At 45.3% G+C, this 25,708-nt stretch overlaps 1 protein-coding gene across 1 annotated transcript in view; it reads left to right on the top strand.

The window, feature by feature from the left end:
• Positions 1–25,708, top strand: part of SNAPC3 (small nuclear RNA activating complex polypeptide 3) — a 382,446-nt gene that overhangs the window by 51,558 nt on the left and 305,180 nt on the right. Inside the window, exon 2 of the mRNA XM_069626051.1 lies at positions 14,552–14,632. Within this exon, the coding sequence (XP_069482152.1) occupies positions 14,552–14,632 (81 nt within the window). The remainder of the gene's footprint in view (positions 1–14,551; positions 14,633–25,708) is intronic.

The raw sequence follows: 25,708 nt of genomic DNA, 5'->3' as shown, positions 1-25,708 counted from the left end.
GACATTCCAGAAGAACTGGAAACCATGCTTGGGTCGTCCAAAACCACAATACTAGTACCAACTCCACCCGCTCCCTCTGAGTTGTCGCAATCATCACGAGCAGGGAAATGCAAACACTGTCTCTGGGCGACACATCTGTAAGAACTTATCCAAAACCACTGACCTCGGGATCCGGCGGCTTCCAAATGAAGAGTAGTAGAAGCTCAGTGTTAAGATGTGATGTGAAGTGGTCCATCTGTAGTGGACCCCCAGCACAGATTCAGATGCTCAAACCTATGGTCCAGCCTCCAATCCTCCAATCGCTAAAATCAAAGTCATTTTGGGAGTTCCAATCGGCCACACTGTTGGACATCTGGGAATGTGTTCAGCTGTCGGCAATACAGACTGTAGCTGTTCACCAGCTCTGCTAAGAGCCATGACCTGGTGCCTCCTAGGTGATTTTTGTAACATACTGCTGATAGGTTGATCATTTTTAGAAGAATATAGCTCTTCGGAAATGACTTCTCTCTGGTTGCAACCGTTTCTCAAAAGGCACCATAGCAAAACCTGCTTGCATCAGATTCTATCACCATGTGCAGTGTAGACACAAATATCTCTCTTATTCCAGGCTTCCAGCCTTCCATATGATCAAGATGAGCCAGCACAATTCTACTTGTGCTTCTTGCGATAGACACTTTTTATGAATAGGCCACCCTTCAGCACAGATGCCAGGCCATTAGTCTCTGTAGCATGCTATACTGGAGTGCACCAGGAAATACGACTTGGGTGAATGAGGCGAGAAGACCTATCTCTCTCGCAAGCATCCACAGCGAGCGAGGTTCCCTTTGCAACAAGAACCAAATATCGCTTTTGATATTGTGGATCTTCTCTTGAAGCAGCTTCAGTGAAGCCGCAATAGTGTTTATGGTGAAACCCAGGGACTCCTTCTCCCACACTGGCGACAACTCTGAATGCTCCCATTTTACTAGGAAACCTAATTCCTGTAAAACGGATACTACAGTCTTCACCTGACCCTCCAGCTTCTTTGTCGTGAGATGTGCAGATCATGTCTACATACAGGATCATTCTCCACATCTCACGGGGCTGCTAAAAATGGCTTCATGGTTTTCGCGATGCACTATGCTGCAGAAGAAGGCGTGAACGACTGCCTCAAATTCCCAAAAATGGCCTTGCCACTGGAACTGAAGAAAACGCTGGTGCGGACTGTACATCAAAATCAAGAGGTAAGCAACTTGCAACCCAATGTGTGCCAACCAGTCTCCCAACATTAAGCGACTTTTGAGCATGTTGATGCCCCCCATCTTGAAGTGACGATAGACCACCTGCTAGTTGAACTTGTGTAGATTTATCACCTGCATAGCCTTCTTTGTTCTACAAACCAAGAACCGGTTGTTTGCTTGAACTCCTTGGTTACCGAAATGCTGGAACAATTGCTCCCTTGCAGGCTAGATAATCTATTTCTGTTGTTGGGATTTCCCGATTGGCCTGAGGAAATGGAATGGAACAGGGTCCTGCCCCTGTCCAGGGGAGGTGGCAAACACTTCTCTCTGATCACCCCCAACAGTCTCCCTGACCCAGGGATCGCTTGATAGCAGATTCCAGTTGCATGCAAATACTGCTATACGACTGCCTACTACCAGCACTGCTATTTGTGGACCCACTTGATGTGAGTGCCAGGTGCTTGGCGGCTCATCTCCATCATCTGCCTGGAGTCCCTCATCCTTGTGAAGGGTAGAACTTGTCCCGTCTTTGATCCTCACAGTACTGATGGACTCCTCATACTGTCTGAGACACTGTTAAGGCAGTAATGGCTGGCAAAGCAGCCGCTATGTCTGCCGGCTTAGGTGAAAAGCCTAGTTCGGTCAGACCTGTGTTGATGCGGGTAGTTCTACTGAAAAAAAAAAAACAGATCTGAAGCCAACGGGCGCTGCGCATGCTTTATATGCCTTCATTTACATCATCCTCGAGACAGAGACCCTCGAGGGACATCGCGTCCACTGCATCGATGCACATTGCCCTCTGCCGAAATAATTGTTCTGAAGAAGCTGGATATTGAATATCAAAGATGAGGAATACGTGGAAGGAACATCCAGTCGAAAGAACGTTACCAGGAGTAAGTAACTTGTTCTTCTCCTTTCTGAAAATTACAGTGAGCTAAAACGTAGTTGTTGACCCTCCTGAGTGGGAACCTTCCTATAGAACAGGTTAATTGACCATGTTCATTCTTGGTAGATCGGCTACCAGACCTTTTTGAACATAAATTAAGCGCCCATAGTAAATATTTCTCACAAAGTCAGGAGAAATTAAGCGGCCAGCTTGCAGGTTGCTGGCTGCGCCCCTATAGAGCTTTAACATTTTCAAAGCTGCACTTATTCTATGTTGGTTGCTTATCTAGAGTACCCACTAAAGAGGGACTCACCCGAGAGACTGTTTAAAGTAGAAAGTTGTGTTATGAGGGTGAAACTACCAGGAATACATTAAAAATAACTACAAATGGTCACCTTCCTCATGCTCGGAGGTACAAACCTACACCTTCAAGGGATCCCCCTTATGTGTTGTAGGTCTAAGATATAGAAGAGATATCAAACCTATATCTAATGTTAAGAGATGATGATTATTTATACAACATGATTTAGAGACATGAAAGAATAGTAATCACATTACTAAGAAATCATCATAGAACATTGCAGATAAATCTTCATAAAAAAACACACAAAATGAATAAACATTTTTCATAAATAATGCAGAGTTCTTAGTGTCAGAAAATGGAAGGAACCGCTTGTAGGTAGTCAGTTGTACATCAGCCTAATGGCCTCAAATCCAATCTTCATTTAAACCATTGATGTAGAAAACTAGCTATGTGGTTTAGTTGTTTAAGTTCGATAGGAAATATTTTCCTTTTTATTAGCAGGGTCTAATTCAGCATGTATGTTGCCAACATGTTTCATTGCTATAGTGCATTCATGGAACCTCTTCACCGAAAAGGCAGACTAGTTATAGCTAAGAACTGAAAGAAAATGAGGAGGAGCCATTTCCCTGATTCTGTGTATAGGAATATACCAGGAACATTACTAATTTAAAAGGCAGAGTAAATGGGTAAGAGGAGGAAAAATTGTTTTCTTACATCAAGGGATTTATTCTTATATGCCCTACTGCCAATAACAACTGGATTCAGACATGTCCTTGTTAAGGATGCTTGTAAAGCTCTAAATAAACTGTATCCATCAGTTATGAGTGTAATGCCTGCAAACACAACAAACTGTGTACAAAAATGTACCCTTGTGTAGCTTAACATTAAGCATGAACCTGTGTAGTGTATTACAGACCCAGTGGTGTTCAATCTACCCTTGAAACCGTTATTTATCCTCTCTTATGGGGGGTAACCCCTGTCTTCCTACGTGGGTGGGAGACAAAAGCATAAACACGAATGTGGTAAGATTTCATGAATTCTCTAAACAAGGTATTGAAATGGCTGTGAGGCACCTGTGCCCCCAACATACCAGCATAGTGTCAGGTGTTCTAGTCAGTGGTTGAAGTGATACAGAAGGCGAAAACTTGTTCATTGTATTTATTTATATTATTTAGAAAGCCTGCTATCTCCTTACAGAGCCTAGTGTGACATCATTGTGAGCATGTTTTGGAACCCTTGAGTAAATTTGTGGACAGCTTCCTACAGCCACTCAGTATGAAAACAAGTACATATCTGAGAGATACCACTCACACCATCACTATCTTTGAGGAACTACCTTTCGACCCTGCCACCCAGATCCTTGTTACAATGGACATCAAGTCCCTCTATTCTAACATCTCGCAAGAAGCAGCGATTGAATGCATCCGAGAGTGGCTTACTAAAAACCCACTACAAGACCAGGTTCCCAGTAACTTCATCATAGAACTAATGACAATAGCTCTCCGAAAGAATTTATTTACATTTGACAAACAAATGTACCTACAGACGAAGGGTACTGCGATGGGGGCAGCATTTACCCTGAGTCTAGCCATCCAATATATGGCCAAATATGAGGAACACTATGTGTTTTCCCCACTCAATCATTGGAGGCAACAAGTGGGCCATTGGTATCGCTATATAGATGATGTAATTTTCATCTGGACAGGTCAATTGAGTCATCTGTTACTCTTCTGGGAATGGTTGAATTCCTTTAATGCAGATAAACAGTTTACCATTGAACACAATAAATCCAAGGTCCCTTTTTTTGGACCGGACCATCCAGCATTTCAATGGCAAACTAGTATGCGATCTCCATCGTAAAACGACAGACAGAAATACGCTATTGCATCACACTAGCAACCACCCCAGTCATATCAATGAGAACCTACCCTACGGGCAATTTCTACAGATACAGCGTAACTGCACCCTGAAACAGGATTTCCTCACACACTCCAAAATGTTGTCTAACCGACTGCAGGAAAGAGGTTATCCTAAGAAACCTCTGGATCAATCAGCCAGAAGGGCACTCAACACCAACAGAGAAACACTCCTGCAGCCAAAAACCATACCGACTGATCCAGAGGATGACTGTCTCATTTGTGTGGTGACTCATGGCAGAGAAACAGCAAAAATTAAGAAAATGATTCAGAAGTATTGGCACATAGCCACACTAAATCTACCAGAGGACCCACCACCCAGATTTGCATACGAGAGAGCTAAAAATCTAAAAGACTATTTAGTACATTCCCTCTTTCAAGCTGAATCCTTTCACACAGGACAAAGAACCTTACGCCCAATGCAAGGGCACCACCCTTGTGGCAACTGTGTGGCATGTCAATTCACCAAGAAAATGAAAACCTTTAAGATTGGCCAGAGGGAATGGCTACTTAAAGACTTTACCAACTGTAAGAGTTCCCACGTGATCTATTGCATTGAATGCCCATGCGGCCTGCGATACGTGGGACATACAATGAGATCGATACATTTAAGGATCTCTGAACATAGATCCAAGATTCGTTGTAAAACAATGACAGCACCTTTGGTGGCACATTTTGTTGAGGCGAAACACTCTCCCAAGGATATTATGTGGTGGGTATTAGAGAAAGTGAAGAGTGGAGCAGGCCTAGCACATAGCTTGTTACACAAGGAATCCAGATGGATTCACCAATTAGACTCTTACCACCAGGGACTGAATGACATTTTTTATCCAGTGGTACACTGAGTCTACATCAGGAGTTCCACAAGCTAGCATTAAGGACAACAGGGTCCATCACACCAACACAACTCGCACAACCACCCTCTCTTGACAAATGGTTTGACATCATCAGGATGCTAATAAGAGCATTTTTAGTGATAACTTAATGACACAACGGTACCCAGGAGATTTGGTCCCTCGGGCACCCTCTGTTAAAATGGCAGCCCTCGCCCAGACTCCCTGGCGGGACCAGGACAGGCTGCCTCCCGAATGTTGTGGGCCTCTTTGGAGTCATGGCTCATGTGCACCCGGGTCTCGCAAGATACACAGCAGGCCATATAGACTCTTTTAGTCTATAGTATCACTTCCCTGGACATAATTTAGATTGACCAGGTACCTTCTTAAGGCTGCCGTTCAATAGATGTGTCTCTCTCATGGACGGATAATTGACTCGGATCCATTTTTGGGATCGAGTCAATATTACTTCCCAGCACACTTTTTTGATTCACCAGGTACCTCATTAGGGCGGCCGCCCAACAGACTTGCCTCCCTTCTGGACGGATAATTGACTCAGATCCGCATTTTGGATCGAGTACTTTTTTCATACAGGCATTTAGCCGCGTCGCCTTCACTACGGACCCCAACAATATACGTAGCCGGCTTCGCGCTGCTACTTCCGGGGTCACGTGGACCAATTGAGAAGCAGCGCAAAGCCGGCACCTCCCTGACAACCAGCACACAGACGGCTTGCAGGGACGCAGCTCCTGTATCACCCAGATGCTTTCGTGCTGGACTAGAACACCGGGGCATTCTTCCACGCCTACGAGAACGTCTTTTTCGTCTAGCAGTCCACTCGCCATAATAACAATGCAGGTAAGCGCAATATTTATGGGTCACAGCCCAGCGCACCCTGCACATGCGAGGCCCCTCAACAAAATGTCAGACAAAGAGCACATCGCCACTATCTGTTACGCACGGCTCCTTATACCGCTGGCTACAAGGCAGCACAGATTACCATTTAGCCTCAGCCACGCGGTTTCTCGAAGAAGAAACAATTTATTGGCATAACAGCCCCAAAAACAACTGATATTACGTAGCCAGAACACAGATGGTAACCAATCCTTCATCTATTATAGGGACAGTGACCGCAGTGGAACTTTTTTGGACCCATCACACCAATGCTGGAGCTCCCATCCCACATGCCAGCCATTTCCAGGTAGCTATACTGCGCCATATTTCTTACCTTCACATTCAGTGATATTATTATCACTTTTTTCAGTCAGCACACAGTTCTATTTTGTGTCTTTCAGTTGAAACGGAGCGTTGCTGCCAATACAGAGGTTCTTAACGACCTCTCCATTTCCTGGCATACTTAAGCACTAACTGCACTTCCCCGAGAAACAAGAATCCTGGATCATTACTGAGGTAACAATTGGGGCCCCTCCTACTTAGAATATGGTGCCTTACCTTCTAAGAGCACAGGCACCACACAATTTACCCTCACTAAATTGAGGTTTCCTCCATTTTGTTTTGCACCAACGGGCAGTAAGATAAATACATCAAGGGATACCCACAAGAAGGGTTCCACCTGAAAATGGACTTGATTTACTGCATGTAAGAATCAAAAAAGATGCCACACTTGAGTCTAGGGATTGCTCGGTGCTCAGGACTGGACAGGACCCAAGACTTGGGATTACAGTATCGGCAGGTAAAGTCACAGCCAAGAAACCTGAGGCTTGATTGAGATTATAGAGCGTCAGACACATCCTGACTATTGAGATTGGGAATTATAATGTTTGTTTTTCTTTTGCATATTTATACAGGGTCTTCAAACAAGACGCCCTGAGGCCCACGTAGGAAAAGAATTATTTAACCTCAAAGACCCAGATACAGGCTTTCTTTGAGCCTCAGGACATTCATTAATCCTTACTAATTCCTGCCTTTTCACTAAAACAGAAGAACTGTTGGGGAGAGACACAGGGATTATTTTAGAACACCTCCAATTAGGTGTTAGATTAGGGAACTGAATTCAAGTTTTCCTATTTTTAATTCACTTTCAATGTTATAGTTAGAAACTTTATTTCTTGCTTTTATGTTAATTAATGTTTTTTTCATGATGTATCACGATTAAGTTTGTTTAGCACAATGTGTATATTTTTGCATTTTGTGTAATGATATCAATACTGAATTAGATCGTACTCTTATCAAAAAGCACTACTATTGATGCGAATTAAAGAGCACATGCTTAAACATGTCTTCCCTCTCCAGTATGCTCAATTATCCCAAGACTTTTATAAATAACTGATTTGGAGTATTGAGGTATAACAAGTGTCACTCGCAGAGTAACTACCGAGTGATGACCTAAATTGTGTTCCAGATTTCTTCTTTTCACAGGGTGGGATACATTCTTATTTACATATCATTGTGAGCATGTGACATAATCAAGTCCAGTGGTGTTAACGTATATGCTGCGTATAATGTATGTACGTTCACGTGATGTCATTCATAATATTTGTTTCTGAATGAATAAATCTGATGAGAGTAAATACATGTTAAAAATTGTATTAAAAATACACGCATCATTCATTTTCATCTTCCGAACTATTCAAGTTTAATGGATTTGGATGCTGGGCTGAGCATTGCCGCTATTGGTGCTCTTAGCTAGATGGAATCATGTGCTGTAACTTAAAAATAAATAGATAAATATTGAACTGTTGTATAAGGTGTAAAAGGTGAATAAATCCCCACAAACATTAGAGGGGTCTATTTGTTATGTTATTTAACTTGGCACTTCTATAACGCCTTTTATATCATTGGTATGACTTCAAAGCGCTAGTAGGTTGAACGCCCTCGGGAACCGCAGTTCTAGTCAGTAGAGAGAGAGAGAGTGTCGTATGGTGCGTGAGTGCACCGGATATGTGTGCAGATGGTGTGGTTGTTGCATGATAGCTGCTTCTTAGCGGTAGGTGTGGTGCTGAGGAATCAGTTGGATGTGTTCAGTCTAGAGACTGAGTTCTGGCTGCCTTAGGCCTGAGGAGAACGCCTAAGCTAGCCGGTATGTGCTCAGCTAGCTGTGTTTTATGGGGTCAGTGGGGTCATGTTAGTATGAGAACAACTAGGGCGAATTTTGTCATAGTATAGCTGTGTTCTAGTTGAATGATGGTGTATAGGAGAGAGTGAGCGTAGTAGTGTGATATGGTGTAAAGCACCTGCAACCAGGCATGAGAGCAGAACAGGGGGGCATACATAGCGGCATACGTATATAAAGCGACGGGATCGATGGGGGTAAACATGTGATACAGATAACATGGGGATACAGGTATTTAGCATATATACATTTTGGACTCTTTTAGTCACAATCAACGATGTTGGGAACACTTTCTAAATTCAGACTTCAGCACAGTGCTACTATTAGGTTTGGACTTTCTAGGTTCAAACTTTAACACAGTGACGCTATTAGGCCGACTTGTTGTTGGGAACACTTTCTAAATTCAAACTATAGCACAGCGAAGCTATTAGGCACACTTTCTAAGTTCAAACGTTGAATGCCTCATTGTCATCTCATGTTTCTTTTGGTTAGGAAAATCATTCTCTTTTCAAAATCTAGAAGGATTTTTTCAGTTGTTGCAATTCATGCATATATTTGCTGGATTATTGGATTGTTTATACTTCACGAATACATGAGATCATGCACTGTAACCTTATAGATATTTGTGATCTACTGTTTAAAAAATTAAATCTGTTTGTAATGGCTATGTTATACAAACACATTTGAAATAGATGTTCAACAATGTACAATAAGTACACAAAAGAAGGTTGTATTGCCATTGTATGCATTATTATTAGGGTTCCCCTGTGATTGTTGACCTCTGTATGTAGCTTCTTCTGTGTAACAATAATGGCTAACATAAAATCCTAAGAAAGGCTACCGTAAATGTTAGGGATTCTAATATATACACGTTTGAGAACTCTGGAGGAGAATAGGATACTGTGATGAATCCTATTGAGTCCTCACGAAAACCCTACCTAAAGTCTCCTCTCTGATGGCCAGGGAAAGGCAGACGCTTCCTGATCTTAACCCTGGTGATGGTGTTAGCCGGGAGGATCACCTGGGAGGAGAAAGGCCCCAGGGAAACAGGAGGACTTTATGGGGTGAGACGCGGTACTTGTCTAACTCAAGGAAGCAAATATCATTAATGCCAGCACATATAATGGCATGTTGTCAAAGAGAACGATTATTCCCTAAAATTAATTGTTAGAAGGAGAGTGAAGACAATGGGCCTCATTAAGTTGATTCCGGTCCTGAGTGGGTTGTATTGGCTAGAGATTTCAGCTGCAGATGCCGCGCCGCGGAAAGCATACCGTTGTGTAACCTTCCCCACTGTACAATGCTCAGCAGTGGCAGGTGAGCACTGGAGCTCTGGGGAAGGCGTGAGGGCTGTTGCAGAGGTTGCGCATTGGAAAGCACACCTTCTAGTGACTCTCCCCATTGTGAAGCGGTCAGCAGTGGCAGGCGAGCACCGGATCACTGAGGGAGCCACAAGCACTCTGAAAGCAGCCAGAACAGGATGCAGGAAGTTGTGCAAGAGAGGTGGCTAGAACGCGTAGGAGAACTGAAGCAGACGAGCTGGATGTAGTGAGGCAACCAAATGCGCATGCCAAACCCTGTGTGCTCACTATTCTAATGTGACCTCGGAGCGCTCCTTGACTACCCATTGCGTGAATCCAGTTTTCCTTTTGAATACCATAACTGATATAAAACAGTTGATGTTTGTGAAGCATACCAAGCTGATAGAAACCAAAGTAGCAGCTCAAAACCTTTCTCTTTGCTTCTGCCTTCTACTTCCCAGCTGATCTCTTGTCTGAAAATGCACTGACTACCCCCTGATTCCCAGACCCTAGTCCCTGTCCTCCTAGTTGCACACTTGAACTGCCTCCTGGCAACCCTGCACTTGGGGGCTGCATCTGCATCCCTACAGTCCCCCTACTTGTACTTATCCAACATTTGTTGTCTGCATTAACCCCTGCACACCACCTGTTGGCCGCACTATTTTCCTATGTCTTGATCTTATGTCTCGCAATTCGCCTCCTCACCCTTCCCATTGCAGTTTTCCCCTTCCCTCTCCCCGCACTTGCACGATCTCAATGTCACTTGGCCTAGTAAGATTGTTGTATTGTCCCCCTTTAACCCTCACCCTTGCCTAGAGTATAGGCACGAAATTATTAAGATTCTATCTGAAGGAGGTGACTGTTGCATAGTGGGTTATCCTAAAGGCCAACCACACGAAGGCGCAATAGCTCCAGAAGTGAACTTGAACCATCATAGTCAAAGCCAAAAGGGGCTCACATGCAGGCAATTGATAAACAATCAGGGTTACCTAAGCCAAAAGGAAATAACTGCGCCTAATGGGATGTGTGAAGAATATTGCTGAGGTGGAGAGAAAGTTCCAAACTCACATTGCCACAGCCAAAGAAGTATGAAGAAGAGAAAGAGTTATCAGCATTTGGTTATTAATACAAAGGGGGAACGCGATTGGCAGGAGGGCTGCCCTTCTGATACAAGTAGTTCAGGAGGAAGAAAGCATTGCCTGTCTTGCGTGGGGCAAACACTCAGGTGTAGTAAATGGCACCAGTGTAATTCTTGTTCTTAATGAAGACATTATTCTCAAATCTAATTGTGTGTGAAGACACTGTTGAAACCTTTGAAGTTGACCCTTACCACAGAAGTGCTTAGACTGGTAGTTTGGCCTGGCAAGGGAGTAAACCAGATTATAGAACTTTCTACCAATTGGTTCTGTTTGGGCAGGGGAGTATATCCAAACAGAGAGTATGCTAGGCCAAGAGCTTTGTGGCCATTGGTTCTGTTTTGGCAAGAGTACACTGGGGCAGAAAGTTGTAGTAGCAGTAAGCCTGGCATTAGAGTAAACCAGGTGGAAGTTCATGAAGTACTACGGTGGGGTAAAACCTATGAAGAAGTAGTTGAAGAATCACTTCACTGTTTTGGTGAAGTACTGAAACTAAAGTGGTGCCAACATATCCTGACAGACATTTGTTTTGAAAACTAATGAAGTTCTGAAATATTCTTTGATGATGACAAGAAATAGTTTCAAGATCTTTATTGAACTAGACATTGTCGATGACAAAAATCTGTTTAAAGATCTTGGCTACAAGTGGAAAGAGAAAAGCTTTGTTTGGAATCCAACTTGGAACTTTGGGTTGTCAAGTTGGATTAAAAGAGAACTGAAGCAAGCCTTTTTGTTATGATACAGGATTTCCTCACCCTGTTTTAACAGTTAAAGAAAAGCCTGCTTGAATCTGGGGAAGGGAAGTTCTCCCAGGTTATAAGATGAAGCAGCTATTGTGGCATGGATTATACTGTTCATTTTGTTGTTGTTAAACTGACATATATTTCCTTGTTGATTTGTTGTTCAGGTGTGAGGGACAGAAACTTTGTTGTTAGTGTTTCCTTTAGTTTATTTTAGGCAGGGGGTTCCTCGTTGGGGTAGGGATAGTGAGACTTTTATCCAACCTTTAAAATTTAATAAAATTGCAGGGGTTGTGGCAAGAGTAATGCTTAAAATAGTTTGTGAATAAATATAACAAGCCAATGGTACACAACGGCCAAAAAACAGAAGTGCTGAGAAAGCGAGAAAGACATTTGAGTTTGGATACTATCTGTAGAGTCAAGGCTTTAGTATTGACATTCCTTGTCCGCTGTGCAATTGTACATTCCTTTTCTATTCTTTCTTTTTCATGTTCTCTGCTACCCCTGCCTTGTCTGTGCCTCTTTTCTTCTTACTTTCCACTTTTCCATTTGTCCAAGCCTTTCTTCGCAGCACCTCGGTCTGCAGATCTCCAGTTGACTGAATCTGCCAGCTTCTTTGGAGTATGTTTCCTATCTTGTTCATTTCAACTCAGTCATTCACTTTTATTTATTTATAGTTTATTTATTGTACATTTATAATGCACCTATACAAACATGTTTCAAGGCGCAACCATACAGGGGTGGGGGAGACAAGGGAAACGGACAGACTATCTTCAAGGCAGGATATTTCCAGATTGTGCAAGTGCACAGACAAGTGCAGGAGAGGGGAGGGTGGGGGAGACAAGTGCAGGGGGGGGCAAGTGCACCCAGTCAGTCAGAAGCTGGGGTAAGTGCTGAGAGATACCACTCTTATGGGATATTGACCAAGTGCAGTAACAGTGAGGCAAGTGCAAGGCCCGGAGGAAAGTCTGAGAGGACCGGGGAGGGTGCCTGGGACCTGTGAGACTCTGAGGTACACCAGGTGGCCAGTCAGAAGGCTGTGCGGAACAGGGAGAGAGGGATAGGGTGGAGAGAGAGGTTAGCAGGGTAGAGGGAGAGAGAAGGAAGAGAAGATTGTCTTAAGGAGTTTCCGGAACTTAAGGAGAAACGGTTCAAGGCGGAGAGCAGCAGGGCAGGGAGGTTTTTTCCCTGAGGGAGGCCCCTGCAGAGGATAAGGATCTCCCTCCAAATATCTGCTTGGAGAACCGGCTCACTCGCAGAAGGTTGGGGGTAGATGAGCAAAGGGCTCGGGAAGGACAGTATCTAGGTAGGCATTGTTGCAAGTAGGTAGGCCCCTGGACCCAGAAAGCCATGTTAACAATGCAAAGGGTCTTGAACTTGATCCTTGCAACAACGGAGAACCAGTGGAGGGATTTCAGCGCCGGAGAGATGCGGTCCCTGGGCTTGAGGCCAAGGATAAGTCTTGTGGTTCTGTTCTGGATGAGCTGCAGAGGGTGCAGAGCAGAAGCAGGGATGTTGAGAAAGATTCTGTTGCAGTAGTCCAGCCTTGAGCGAACCAGGGCTCTGGAGACAGTGAGCTGCTGGGGGAAGGTGAGAAATGGAAGAGTACCTCTGAAGAGGTGCAGATGGTAGTTGGACTTTTTAGAGATGTCTGAGATGAGAGAGGAGAAGGAGAGAGTGGAGTCGAAGATGACCCTAAGGTTTTTGCCTCGCAGGTGGGTGCGGGCGCAGGGCCAAGGGAGGCCAGCCAGAGTGTGAGAGGGAAGGTGAGAGCAGGAGTCCCAATGCTAACGATCTTGGTCTTACTGGCGTTGAGGCAATGGTCAGTTGCAGCACACCATGACTGAATTTGCCGACAGACAGTCCTATATGAGCAAGGAAGAGGAGGTGGCTGAGGGTAGCCTGAAAGAGAGTTGCATGTCGTCTGCAAAACACTGGAATTAGAGATGAAAGTGGCAATCACACGTGCCCGGGCAGCCATAGAACCAAGGGGATAGTTTGGAACCCTGGGGAATGCCACAGGTTGAATAAGTAATAGTAGCGAGAAAGGACCCAAGTTCCACAGGGGTCGGTCGGTCGGTCGGAAAGGAAGGAGGTTAACCACTCCAGAGCCTGACCTGTGATTTCCAGGGTGTCACGAAGACGTGCGATCAGGATGTTCTGGTTTACCGTGTCAAAGGCAGAGGAGAGGTGAAAAAGAATGAGGACAGAGAGAGTGTAAGTGTCAAGATTTGAGAGCCGGTCTTCTCGGGTGTTCAGAAGAGCAGTTTCCGTGCCTCTGAATGCTCTAAAGCCAGACTGATGGTTGTGAAAGCAACCAGCAGATTCAGTGAGGAGGCTAAGCTGAGAGATGGCCAGCTTCTCCAGGAGTTTGCCCAGGAAAGGAGTGATGGAGATAGGGCAGTAGTTTGCCGGTGGGATCGGCAGAGGGTTTCTTGAGCAGGGGGTGCACAAGGGAGTGCTTTGGGGAAGTTGGGAAAACTCCAGTGGCAAAAGAGAGATTGCAAAGATCAGCCATGGCTGGAGCGTGAGAGTCAATGTTGTCTTTAATGGTTTTGGAGGGGCAGGGGTCCACCTATTTGGATGAAGCCTTCATAGACCGGACTTGTCTGGCGACCTCATCAGGTGTGACTGGAGTGAGAGAAGAGAGGAGAAGTAAGGGAGGGGCAAAGTGGGGGTGTATGATGTGGTGGTGAAGAGAGAGGAAAGCATGTCTTGGGTTTTTGCAGTGAAGTGTGCAGTCAGGGCCGAGCAAAGGTCCTGGGTGGGTGTGACAGAAGAGGAGGCTGCTGCAGGATTGGCCAGTTCCTTGCAGACTTTGAAAAGTTTGGCCGTGTTGTTGAATGCCGCGAAGATGCAGGCTTGAATAAAACTATTTTCTTGGAGTGGATGCAAAGTCGATATTGCCTTTGAAGAAGGCGGCAGGCCAGTTTGTCAAGTTCCATTTCCGCTCAGCTGTCCTACACTTGCGTTTAAGGGCAGAGAGATCAGATTTGTACCAAGAGTTGCGCTTATCATCGTTAGTGTCCCCCCCACTTCAGACCTAAACAGTATTTTTGTCTTCATCTCACAGAATTTCATATGCATTAGAACAGAAGTGTGATTAAAAAGTGTAACATTTACTCTGTTAATACCTTTTCAGCATCAACACTTTAAAATATGAAGGGGAAGATGAGGCAGAACCGGAGAATATCCCTGAAGACACCGAACTGGTAACTCTGGGGTAAGTTCTGCAATGCAGTACACAGTGATAACCCCAGTATTATAATTACATTTATTCCAGCAATGTATATTTATTAGTACTCCTCCATCCCGTCCCCATTCTGCCATACTGATGGTATTTCGCCCGTACTCTTAGCACTAGTAATTGGAAAAGTGTCAAGGGTGCATGCACAGGCACGCCGGCTCATTCCCTCATGGCCAGTCGGTTCCATATTATTGTTATTGTTATTTTGCATTTATATAGCGCCTTATATACCATTGGTATGGTCTGAAGGCGCTGGTAGGTTGAACGCCCTTGGGAGCCGAAGTTCGGGTCAGTGGAGAGATTAGAGAGAGTCCAAAGGTGCGTGTGCTCACCGGTATGTGTGCAGCTGGTGCGGAATTCATGTGGTAGCTGCTTCTTGGCGGTAGGTGTGGTGGTTGAGAGATCAGGGGTATGTGTTCGGTCTGGCTGGAATTATCCAGACCGAGTGTGGCGGTGTTAGGCCTGAGAAGAAACGCCTGGCTGGGGGTGTGAGACCAGCCATGTTTACTTAGAGTGATGGGGGGTGAGCGGCAGATGTTGATATGAGAACAGTTATACCGAATGGTGTCATAGTATCTCTGTGTTCTAGTTGAATGGTGGTGTAAGGAGAGAGTAAGCGTGGGGTGTGATATGCAGTATGCTCTTTCAAAGGTTCCTTGCATTCCAAAACAAAATATGCACGTCACGCAATTCTGAGCGGTCAGGTCCGTTCTATGTGTTTAGTTTCTCATTCGCTCTATGCACTATTCACCCATACACTCATTTGTTCCATGCGTTCATCCGCTCCCTACACTCGGCCACGCTCCCCACACTCGGCCGCTCTCCCCCACACTCGGCCGCTCTCCCCACACTCGGCCGCTCTCCCCACACTCGGCCGCTCTCCCCACACTCGGCCGCTCTCCCCACACTCGGCCGCTCTCCCCACACTTGGCCGCTCTCCCCACACTTGGCCGCTCTCCCCACACTTGGCCGCTCTCCCCACACTTGGCCGCTCTCCCCACACTTGGCCGCTCTCCCCACACTTGGCCGCTCTCCCCACACTTGGCCGCTCTCCACACTCGGCCGCTCTCCACGGTCCTCTGTTCTGGACGCTCTTCAGCTCTCCACGCTCCTCCCCTCTCTACACTTAACCTCTCTCTACACTCAACCTCTTTCTACACTCAACCTCTTTCTACACTCATGTGTCTCCACATTCATCTGTCTTCCACATTCATTTGCTCTTCATATTCGTCCGCTCTTTACACTCAACCAACCTCCACACTCATCCGCGCTCCACATTCGTCCGCCAGCAGCGCTCCTCCTCCATGCTCCTCCACACTTATCTATATTCATTCGGTCTCCTATTCAGCTCTCTCATGGGTGCCTTTTGTCTCAAAAAACCTCCTACTCCATGTCATGGGACTCTAGCAACACCTCATCGACACAGCTCCAGTCTGTATCCTCAAGAATTAGTTGGAGACCCACTTCTATTCATCCTATAAACTGCCTCCTCTGCAAACTTCGGATTTAACCAGCAGGTTTTTTGCTGAAACTAGATCTGGTCCTTCCACTCAGTTACATCTTCAGTATAACCAACTACCTAATCACTACCCACCACTGGCTGGCTCTACATTGCCCGATCGTCATCTCCTCAAAGATTAAACTATTCTTTCTTCTCCCAAGACCAGCCACACTTGCCAAACTCTTGCCCTAATCCGCTCACCCATGGTTCATGTTGGGTAAGATTTTCACATCAATGATAAATCTTCCTTATCTGTGTCAACCCCAGAACGTTTTGCTTTGACTACATAACTATTTTACCTTGTGCCTAGGTGAAGGGGAATGTTTTCCCCCCTCACCTAGTCTTTTACTTTTTTTTTTATGGGTGACCTTTTTATGTCTCGCCATAGTGTATGGTTGAAGTTCTAGTTTCCTACAACTTTTGGGCTTAGGCTGGATTGGCCCCTTTGGGCTCCCCTGTTAACTTCTCTTTGATGTACTTCGGTGAACTCCAGTTCCCAAGTAGTCAAGAGGAATTTTCATCCCCTTCACATTTTATATAGTGAACCAGCACACCCCACCTTATGTAGAGTGCTGATGGGATACAATATATACCCTTTCTTAATTACCTGGTAAAATGTTGGACAGAAGGGCCACAATTTCTAAAATGGTGGGATCCCTTTTCACCATTTCTTGTGAGCTTGCTGTTTGAGGTCTCCCCTCTGAATGACCTCAGTGGCTGGTTTGGCTTTGGCGGGAATCCGGTGGATTCCCTGCCACGGCTCTGGAGTGTCTCAAAAGGAAGGATGCGAGGGAAGAGTCCAAACCTCTGCAACCCTTTCTCTTCCACCTTGCTTGAAAGGGAACAACTGCCAGTGGGGGGCTGGCGATCCCGATTGGACAGCCAGATTGCCCCTGAGGTTGTGCTGTAGTACCTGATAACATTTTTTTTTATTTAAAAAAACACTCCCAACCTGACAAGTCGACCACTGGAGCTGAAACCGAAGAGGAAGATGAACGACATTCCAGCGACTGGAGAGCCTGCTGTTAACCATCCTTCCAAATACCTGGGGACTCTGAAAATGACAACCCAGAGCCTGGAGAGATCCACTATACTCAAGACCACCTGCATTTTGAGCATCCCACGTCGTGCTGCCACCTTGAGGGGAAGCAATACCCAAATACCCTGGGACCTCGGGCCATCGTGCAGTGATTGGTCTTCCGAATCTTGCTGAAACTTTGTGGGCATCCTGCTGGAACTCCAGAGACATGGGGAGTCGAAAAGTCCCGTCATTAGAGTGCTGGACCTTGCAAGTGACTAGAATCCGACCAGCGATATTCAGTCTTCTTCTTTGCTTCTGAAAAGGGCACCAAATCCACAGATCAATATCCAGCAGCGAGTTAACTCTTGCGTGGAGCCTTCTCCCGTGATTCCTGCTTCAAAAGTCCTTCCAAAGTCCTGTCTTCAGTGTTCTTGACAAAGGATCCCATCGACTGGGTTTTTGGCTGCAGTTGCTCATGTCTTCTTGCTGCAACTCTTCTTCCGTGCTGAGGTACTGTGTTGGCTGGGGTATTTACTTACCTTGAGCCTTTGTAATTTCTGTAAAGCTTTTGGGGTGTTTTCTGCCATTGGGAGGCCACTCGTCCAGTTCACCAAGGCCAGCTGCTGGAATCCTCCTAGGGTTCAGGGACTTCAAAGAAGACACCCTAACTAACTTTAAAGTGAAATACTTACCTGTTATGCTCACCTGGTTCCACGGGGGCGCCACCCAGCAGTTGGGGTTAAGATGTCCCTCCTTGTGATGCCCAGATGCGACTAGCGGAAGAGTTCTGCCTGGAAGACAGGTAAGCTATGTTCAGGACTGGGCAACCGGGGTAAACAGCATCCCACCACCCTGTAGGTCTGCGACCCTTCTTGACTTCTCACCTTGTTTTAGATGTTGGCGGGTTCTCCGTCCTGCTGTCTTGGCAGGGGCGCGTTGTGCTTGGTGGGCAATGGCGATCGAGTTGCTTCACTGATGCCGGCCCGTCTGGAGTCCTTCAGGTAGGTCTTATTGCTGTGAATATTGCTGTTCTTGCATGCCTTTTAACATTGTCTTTCTTCCTAGGTACACGGAAGTCCAATATGCGAAGTGGCGAGTAGGCGCTATGCGCTGCGCTTAAGATGCCTTGCCTTTGCTAACCTGTTCTCTTTTCCTCTCCACAGGTCGCGGTACTCGGCCGGAGTATGGAATTTCCGTAGTGATGCTGATCGAGGAGGGGCTGGCGAGGTAAGTCTTTCACCACAGTTCGTTAATTGTACAATGTCTAATGCCTTGTTTCTTCTCTTTTGCAGGTCCGTCTATCCGAAGGAGCACTGGTTCCAGGATGATGGTCGGGAGAGCTACGGACCGCTGGCGATGAAGTTCAGGTAAGCTGCTACCTTTTCTCACTATGTCTTCTCCTTTCCTTTGCAGGTGCTGTTCTTCCGAGGTTCGTGGCTGAAGCTGAACACGGTGAGCGTTACGTTGCAGAAATGCAAACTAACGCAAAGCTTGTCAGTCTATTCGGGTGTGGTTTAAATAGCTTCAAGAAAGAAGTCCAGGTAAATACCCCATGGTACCACACCCAAAAACACTACACTGCAAGACTGGTTTCAAGGAGCCAGGTTATGAGGATTCCTCCACATGACTGGCATTAATGAAAAGTAGTTCCCAAGCACAAGTCCATATTCAAACATGAGCCTGGTGCCAAAGGCGCCAGGACTGGCCCCAAGAAGGCCTAGGCTGCAATTTCTTGGGTTTACTGGGGACTAGAATCAAGACTCTCCCTGGCCCATAGGTTGGCCAGGGGGTCTTTAGAGTGTGGGTCGTGACATTACCTGTTAGAACAGTCTTCTACAGTAACTCTGACTTTTGCCTGCAAAAGGAACCCATCTCACCCTGCCTACAGCTGGCTCCTAGACCACTAGTGTCCATTTCTCTCTCCCCTCCACCCCCCAAACTCCCCCCCTGTGCCCCCTACCCCCCCACCCCCAGAGTGAACTCATGCAACAGAACAGGGAAGGACTGGATAAGTAAAGGATGTGGTCTTGAAAAGAACAAGTATTGTTGAAAAGTACTTACTTGTGAAAGAGTTGGCTAGAACTACCTCAGTTACAAAAGTTCTTACCTTGAATGTGTGTTGCGTGTCATTCTGAAAAGTATATACAAGGTTAATTTACTCCTGTGAATTGGTTGTGCCTCTTTCCCTAGAGTAATGCTGTTGGCTTCACCAATTATTCCTTTCAGAGAATAGGTGTATCAGTTTTCCAACTGGGTTTTGCTACCCACAACTTGCTGTACAGCCAGTTTAGATTAAGACTTAGGTTTTACCTACCAAGAATAACAGAGATTCATAAAGTTTGACATTGGGTTTTGCTTTCTCTGGTCAGTTTAATACAGATGCTAAAACAGTCTCCGGTGTAAACCTACCTTTAAGTTGCTGATAGCTCCTTTCAAAAGTATATAGGTTTACTTACCTTGAGTTCGCTGTGTGCCATCCTATAATAAGTTAAGAGTTACTGCTTACCTCAGTCTGTGCCCCACTGACCTGAAAAGCAACTGCAATAGTATATTACAACATTGGGTTTTACCTGCCTGTAGCTGACATTGGACTGCCTAGTGCATCCTAAATTAGCGTAAAGAGTTCTTGCTCATCTTAGACTTTTCCACTGAGCTGAAAAGCAAACTGTAATTGTATATTACCCCAAAAGGTTTTACTCACCTAGAATAACGGTTATCCTCAAACTAGTTATGGGTATATACTGTTCCTTTTCCACTATTCAGATAATCAACCAACCCTGTTACCGGGATACTTATGTGATTTCATTTCTGAGTATCACTGCATAACTGACAGGATCCCCTACCCTTGTATTACTAAAAGTAATCAAAAACTAACTATTGGTTTGACTCTCCATGAATAGGTATTTCCTATACTAAATGGGTTTAATAAGGTCCGACTTATCTAGAAACACTGTTCGTTTTGTGAATACGGTCTATGCTTTGGTCTGTGTACTTTAAAGCATAGTGTGTTTTTATAATGCGTTTATATGATCTGTGATAATTCCTGGGCCTACCTGTATTCAAATAAACCATTTATTTTTACAATACTTAGTTCAGTGTTTATTTGGGCCAGATGTGTACTACAATTTCTTTGTACTGATTCTAGAGCCCTCTCTCCCTCTTAAGATAAGACTGGCGCTCTCTGTCTATGCTTCCATATACTCAGGTGGTACATCCTTATACTAAGAGTGGAGTCTTGTACTGTCTCAGTTGAATGATTTTACTAAGCCCTTAGTTGGACTTCAGAAAAACTGTCCTGAAAGTTCACCACCATGGAAATCTGTTTGACAATGACCTTGAACTCTTCCAGTTGATCACTGCCAAAGCAAGACTCAACTGTCTAAACTTAGAAAAACCAGCCCACACCTAAGGCATTATCATACTTTTTGGTCTACCCCTTGACTTTTAGGCTCCTCCCAATAAAGTCCTCAACTCTGCATCATGTACTCTTCTCAACATTCCCAGATCATGGTATATGCTCCCACTGTTACATGGTCGCCACCCGATGTAAGACACTAATCAAATCATGATCACTCTTCTGTAAAGATAACCAAACCTAGGGCAGTCCCAGCCAGGGGTAAAAAATGAAAAGTTGCAAGCTAGTACCCGGCCATAAACAGACTCTAGCCACCTCAATCAAAACACAGATTCACAGCACACAATTTTTTTTACTGTTAGGACAGTTTTTCAAAAGTCAACATATTTAGGATTTTTTAAGACTATCCCTTGGGCAATACAGAAACTCCAATAGCACTGGCGTTGCATGCGCTGACACCACTGCCACCTCCTCCCTATCCGCACTTCAGCCTCCCATATCCGCCATTTCAATACACCATGTAGGTTAGTGGTGTGCCCATTATCTCCATTATGGGTCATATTTTGTTTATAAAAAGCTTCTCCAGCCCCCACCGTGCCTGCATCTTCCCAGAGTGCCTTCCTGCTTTCTCCCACCTCCCCAACCTGCCCACTGCACGTTGATTGGGTCTAGCACCCTTGTTGTAGCTGCTCGGCACCTTATTGAATACCCCAGGCAGGAGTGGTATGCCCCTCATCTCTATTTTGGCACATACTGTGTTCATAAAAAGCTTCTCCAGCCCACCCCCCTCCCCCGCATCTTCCGAGTGCCTTCCCACTTCCTTCCCCCTCCCTAACCCGGCCACCGCCCGTTATTTGATTGGCTCTCCACCAAAGTCATAAGTGACTTCTCCAGAGCAGCCGTCTGCTTGTGCAGCCCCTGCGACTAAGGGCCCAAAGCAAAGGGCGGCTCCCACAGACGCGGCTCCAGATGTTGGCTGCAGGTGTCAGCAGGGGAAGCCAGTGGCCAGCCATCAACCAGCAACGACTAGGATCAGTACAGTAGGAGCGGCCTGGGTGGGGAGTAGAGCAATTAATCTACCCCGGAAGCCTAGCCGCTTAGCAAAAACACTGATTATTATCCGCTGCCTCCCTCTCTCCCACACTGTCAAATCTAGCTGTGTTTGGGATTGAACCCAATTGTTCAACTGCGTCTGAAATCTAGCTGTGTTTAGCACTACACTCAATTGTTCCGTTGGGCCCCTCTCCCACTGTGCAGGAGCCTCAAATTTCAGTTGTGCTTTAGGATCGTACTGATTTATTCAATTGTCTCTCAAATCTAGCTGTGTTTAGTACTGTACTCTATTCAGTCTCAAATGTAGCTGTGTTTGGTATTGTACCCAATTGTTGGGCGTAGGCCTCTATCCCATTCAATTGTTCTATTGGGCGTGGGAATCTCTCCCACTATACAGAACTCTCAAGTCTGGCTGTGCTTAGTCTTGCACTCAACTTGTTGAGAACAACTTGATTAACAACCAGAAGAGTCCACACCATGGTAGTGCAGTAACTGCAGGCCCATTTCACACCTGATAGTATTGCAATTGCTAGCCCGCTCCACACTACCTTAGTCTGTAGCCACTAGCCTGCGCCACATTTCATTACACTGGAGAATTTGTTGGCAATGACCTGACTTGCATCAGGAGGGGGCCACATGGCGATGGTGCTGTGATTGCTGCACTGCTCCACACTATAACTGCTTACCTTCCATACACTGTGATGGTATTGTAACTGCTGGCCTGCTACATACTACTATGGCACTGTAGCTGCTAGCGTGCATTGCACACTAAGGTACCCGGATAATGGAGCTTGAGATTAACCCAATTCACATCCGGAAAGATCCACTCTGTGACCGCGTTTTGACCGCTAAAGTATGTCAATCTCCAGGATTTCGATCATACCTAACCTAGACATCCATACCCTACCCCACTACCTGATGCCAGACCTCCCCCGCTGCCCAGTCACCTCAGATCTGGGCACTGTATTATTACTCCATAAAACCTCCAGCTACCAAGAGATCCCAAAACCAGCTATTCAAACTACCACCTGAGACAGCTTGAAAAACGACCTCGCCGGGCAGTCCGGGCCCCAACTGAAGCGGTAAGCACTGCGTGCCACTATTGATCATCTACGCTGTTGAAACCAAGCCCAAACATCCTGCCTATATCCTGAGATCTATCGTTACTTACCCTGAGTCCTAAACCACCCAACAGCCGAACGCCCACCAAGGGGGGGGGGGGAGGAGGAAGGGGCTGGCAATCATCCACGAGGTACATCTGGCCATCAAACTGGAAGATCCATTAAAAATACAATAAATACAAATTCTTAATACTGCGCCTATCAGTAAACCCCAAAAGAAATCTAAAATTCATACTGATATACAGACCACCAACCTACGATACAACCTTCGTAGATGCCTTCACGGAAGCAATCACCATCCTAGCCATCAATCACAATCTGATCATCCTCGGAGACTTCAACATTTGGTTCGAAGAAGAAACCTCAACCACACAAAAAATCTTTAACCGCCCAACCAGCAGCAATGAATCTACAACAACTAGTCAAAGGAGCAACACACTCGGCAGGGCATACACGTGATGCAATCGCCAATAAAGAACTCATTACCACGGCACCCTCAATTCAAATACTCTGGAGCGAACACATTCCATTCATAATCACAATAACCGCCCCAATAAACGACCAACAAGCCAAACCACCGATCTTCATGAAAAGAAACTGGAGAACCATCAAAAATTCCAACCTAACTGGACTCCTGGAACTCAAACCACAAGCAACAATCATGGAAGAAGCTGACCTGGACAAAAAAGTAACATTACTCAACACCTGGATCGCAACAACCCTAGACGATATCGCCAAAGAAAAACCTTTTATTCCCTCACGTAAAAGAACAAAGGCAAAATGGTTCACCCCACTACTCGGCGCCATGAAAAAGGAAAAACCGAAAACTAGAATTAGAATGGAGGATCAACAACAACACTGCAAATAAACTGAAATTTCTGCAACAGATCCGCTCATACAAAATGTGTTAATATCCCCGCAAAAATATTGCGATAGAAAAATATTGACCCATGGACCGTGCGGGGGACACCCCCGCAGCCCCTGCATTATTTTAAAATGTGCGGGGGACACCCCTGCAACCCCCGTTCCCACAAAATATCCTCCCCAAAAATATTGCCTGTGGCGAAACAAACTGCTATATGTATGGTGATATTTTTGGTGGGGGTATTTTTGTAGGGATACCGGCCAGTCTTTCTCCACATCGGACAGGTAAGGCGTACTCTCAAGCGCTGCACGCCATTGGTGCATCATTACTAAAACCTTTTTTGCTGGGCGCTTACCACTAAGATGTGTGATGAATCACTGGTTGTTGTCACTTCGGGAGCCCTTTCACATGAGGCCACTACCTAAGAGAATCTTATGGGTAGGGCTTCACCTCCACACGTCACCCAGAGAGACGACCATGTATGGTACAGCCCTTATGAGAAGATCTTTTTTTTTTTTAATGTTTTATTTTTTTATTGTGATATTAGTCAAAATGTGACTTTTTACACAGGCATACATTTTACATATAAAACACAAGATAAAAACAAAAACAGTTTATATCAAAATCAAAGTATAGCTAATAAAATAACGTAATTACAACCAGCATTATTTGGTCAATTCCCAAAAAGATAGAAAAAAGAGAAAGGAAAATGGAAAGTCTTCTAGATCACATTTCCAGTTAATTGCAAATCCCTTAAGAGACAAATTACTTCATAAGTTAAAAAAGTTTCATAGCCTTGGGCCAGTCTTTGCCAAAACAAATTCAAATTCAGAGTTTTCGAATCATGAACCAACTTTTGAGTCTTTTCATTCGGAGAGTTCACGTCCCCATACATTCTGCTAACAGATGAACCACCGTTTGTTTCACTCCCTCTTCGCACTTGTCGCAAATATTAGAGGTGAATGCCACTGGATCTCTAATATGTTGAAGTTCCAATGAAGGGAGCAAATTTAACCTGAATCTCAGAAAGACCGATCTGTCCCTTGGATTTAATGATTTTTTTAAGTAGGGCGGAAGATAACCAATCGGTTTGGGTCCAAGACGCTGAGAGTTTGGCAGTTCTCATCTTAGCCATGGTTCTAATCCAATCCATTTGCTTAACAGATTCTTTAACTTTTAATGGATTCTGGATTAGAACATCGATTGAGGAGTCTGCCGCATCTAATATGATGTTACAATGGAGTCTCAAGGTATTAAGGAAGACCTTATCATTCGACTTCAACTGCTGACTAACTTTCTCAAATAGAGAGGCCTTCTGGGGGCATAAGATCAGTCTATACAAGGACAGCCATATCCATTCCATTGTTGATAATAATGAGCCAAGGGCTAACTCATAGCGTACACATGAAGTTGAAGTAGAATTTGGTAAGCCGAAAACATTTTTCCAAAGCTGACCCTCTATTTTATCCCAGTTTACATCAAAGACCTGGGGATAAGTCTCCAGACCATAGGTAATTCGCCGGAACAACCTTCCCCACATAAAATTTAACTAGTGGGACCAGGGAAAATAAATGTTTTGAGTATACTCTGTTCATTTGCGCTCTTAGCCTTCTTTGTTTCGGGTTTATGAGAATATCACACCCCCATATACTATAGACTCTCCTTCTTCTGCTAACCTCTTTGTTGACAGTAAACCTATGTACTTTAATAAGGCAGACTGCGGCAGCTGCGAGCCGAGGTGTGAGCCAGTCTGCGGCAGTCCTGCAACCAGCCCACATCATTGTGTGAGGAAGTTCGTTTTTTTTTTTTTTAAAAACCCCAGAACACCGCGGAGCGGTGAGCGGAGCTGCGAGCCGAGGTGTGAGCCAGTCTGCGGCAGTCCTGCAACCAGCCCACATCATTGTGTGAGGAAGTTCGTTTTTTTTTTTTAAAAACCCCAGAACACCGCGGAGCGGTGAGCGGAGCTGCGAGCCGAGGTGTGAGCCAGTCTGCGGCAGCAAGCGTAAAATGGAACCCGAGGTACGGCCAGAAGCACAACCGCTGCTAGTGATCCCACCATCGGAGCGGGAGCCGGCAGGAGTGGACGAGCCTTTGCTGCCTCCCAACATCATCCCGGAAAGGGAACCAACAACACCA

This window comes from Ambystoma mexicanum, chromosome 6p (assembly GCF_040938575.1).
Source record: "Ambystoma mexicanum isolate Mex_15411 chromosome 6p, UKY_AmexF1_1, whole genome shotgun sequence".
Classification (NCBI taxonomy): Eukaryota; Metazoa; Chordata; class Amphibia; order Caudata; family Ambystomatidae; genus Ambystoma; species Ambystoma mexicanum.
Note: the sequence above shows the minus strand (reverse complement) of the source record. Positions and strands in the feature narration are given on the sequence as shown.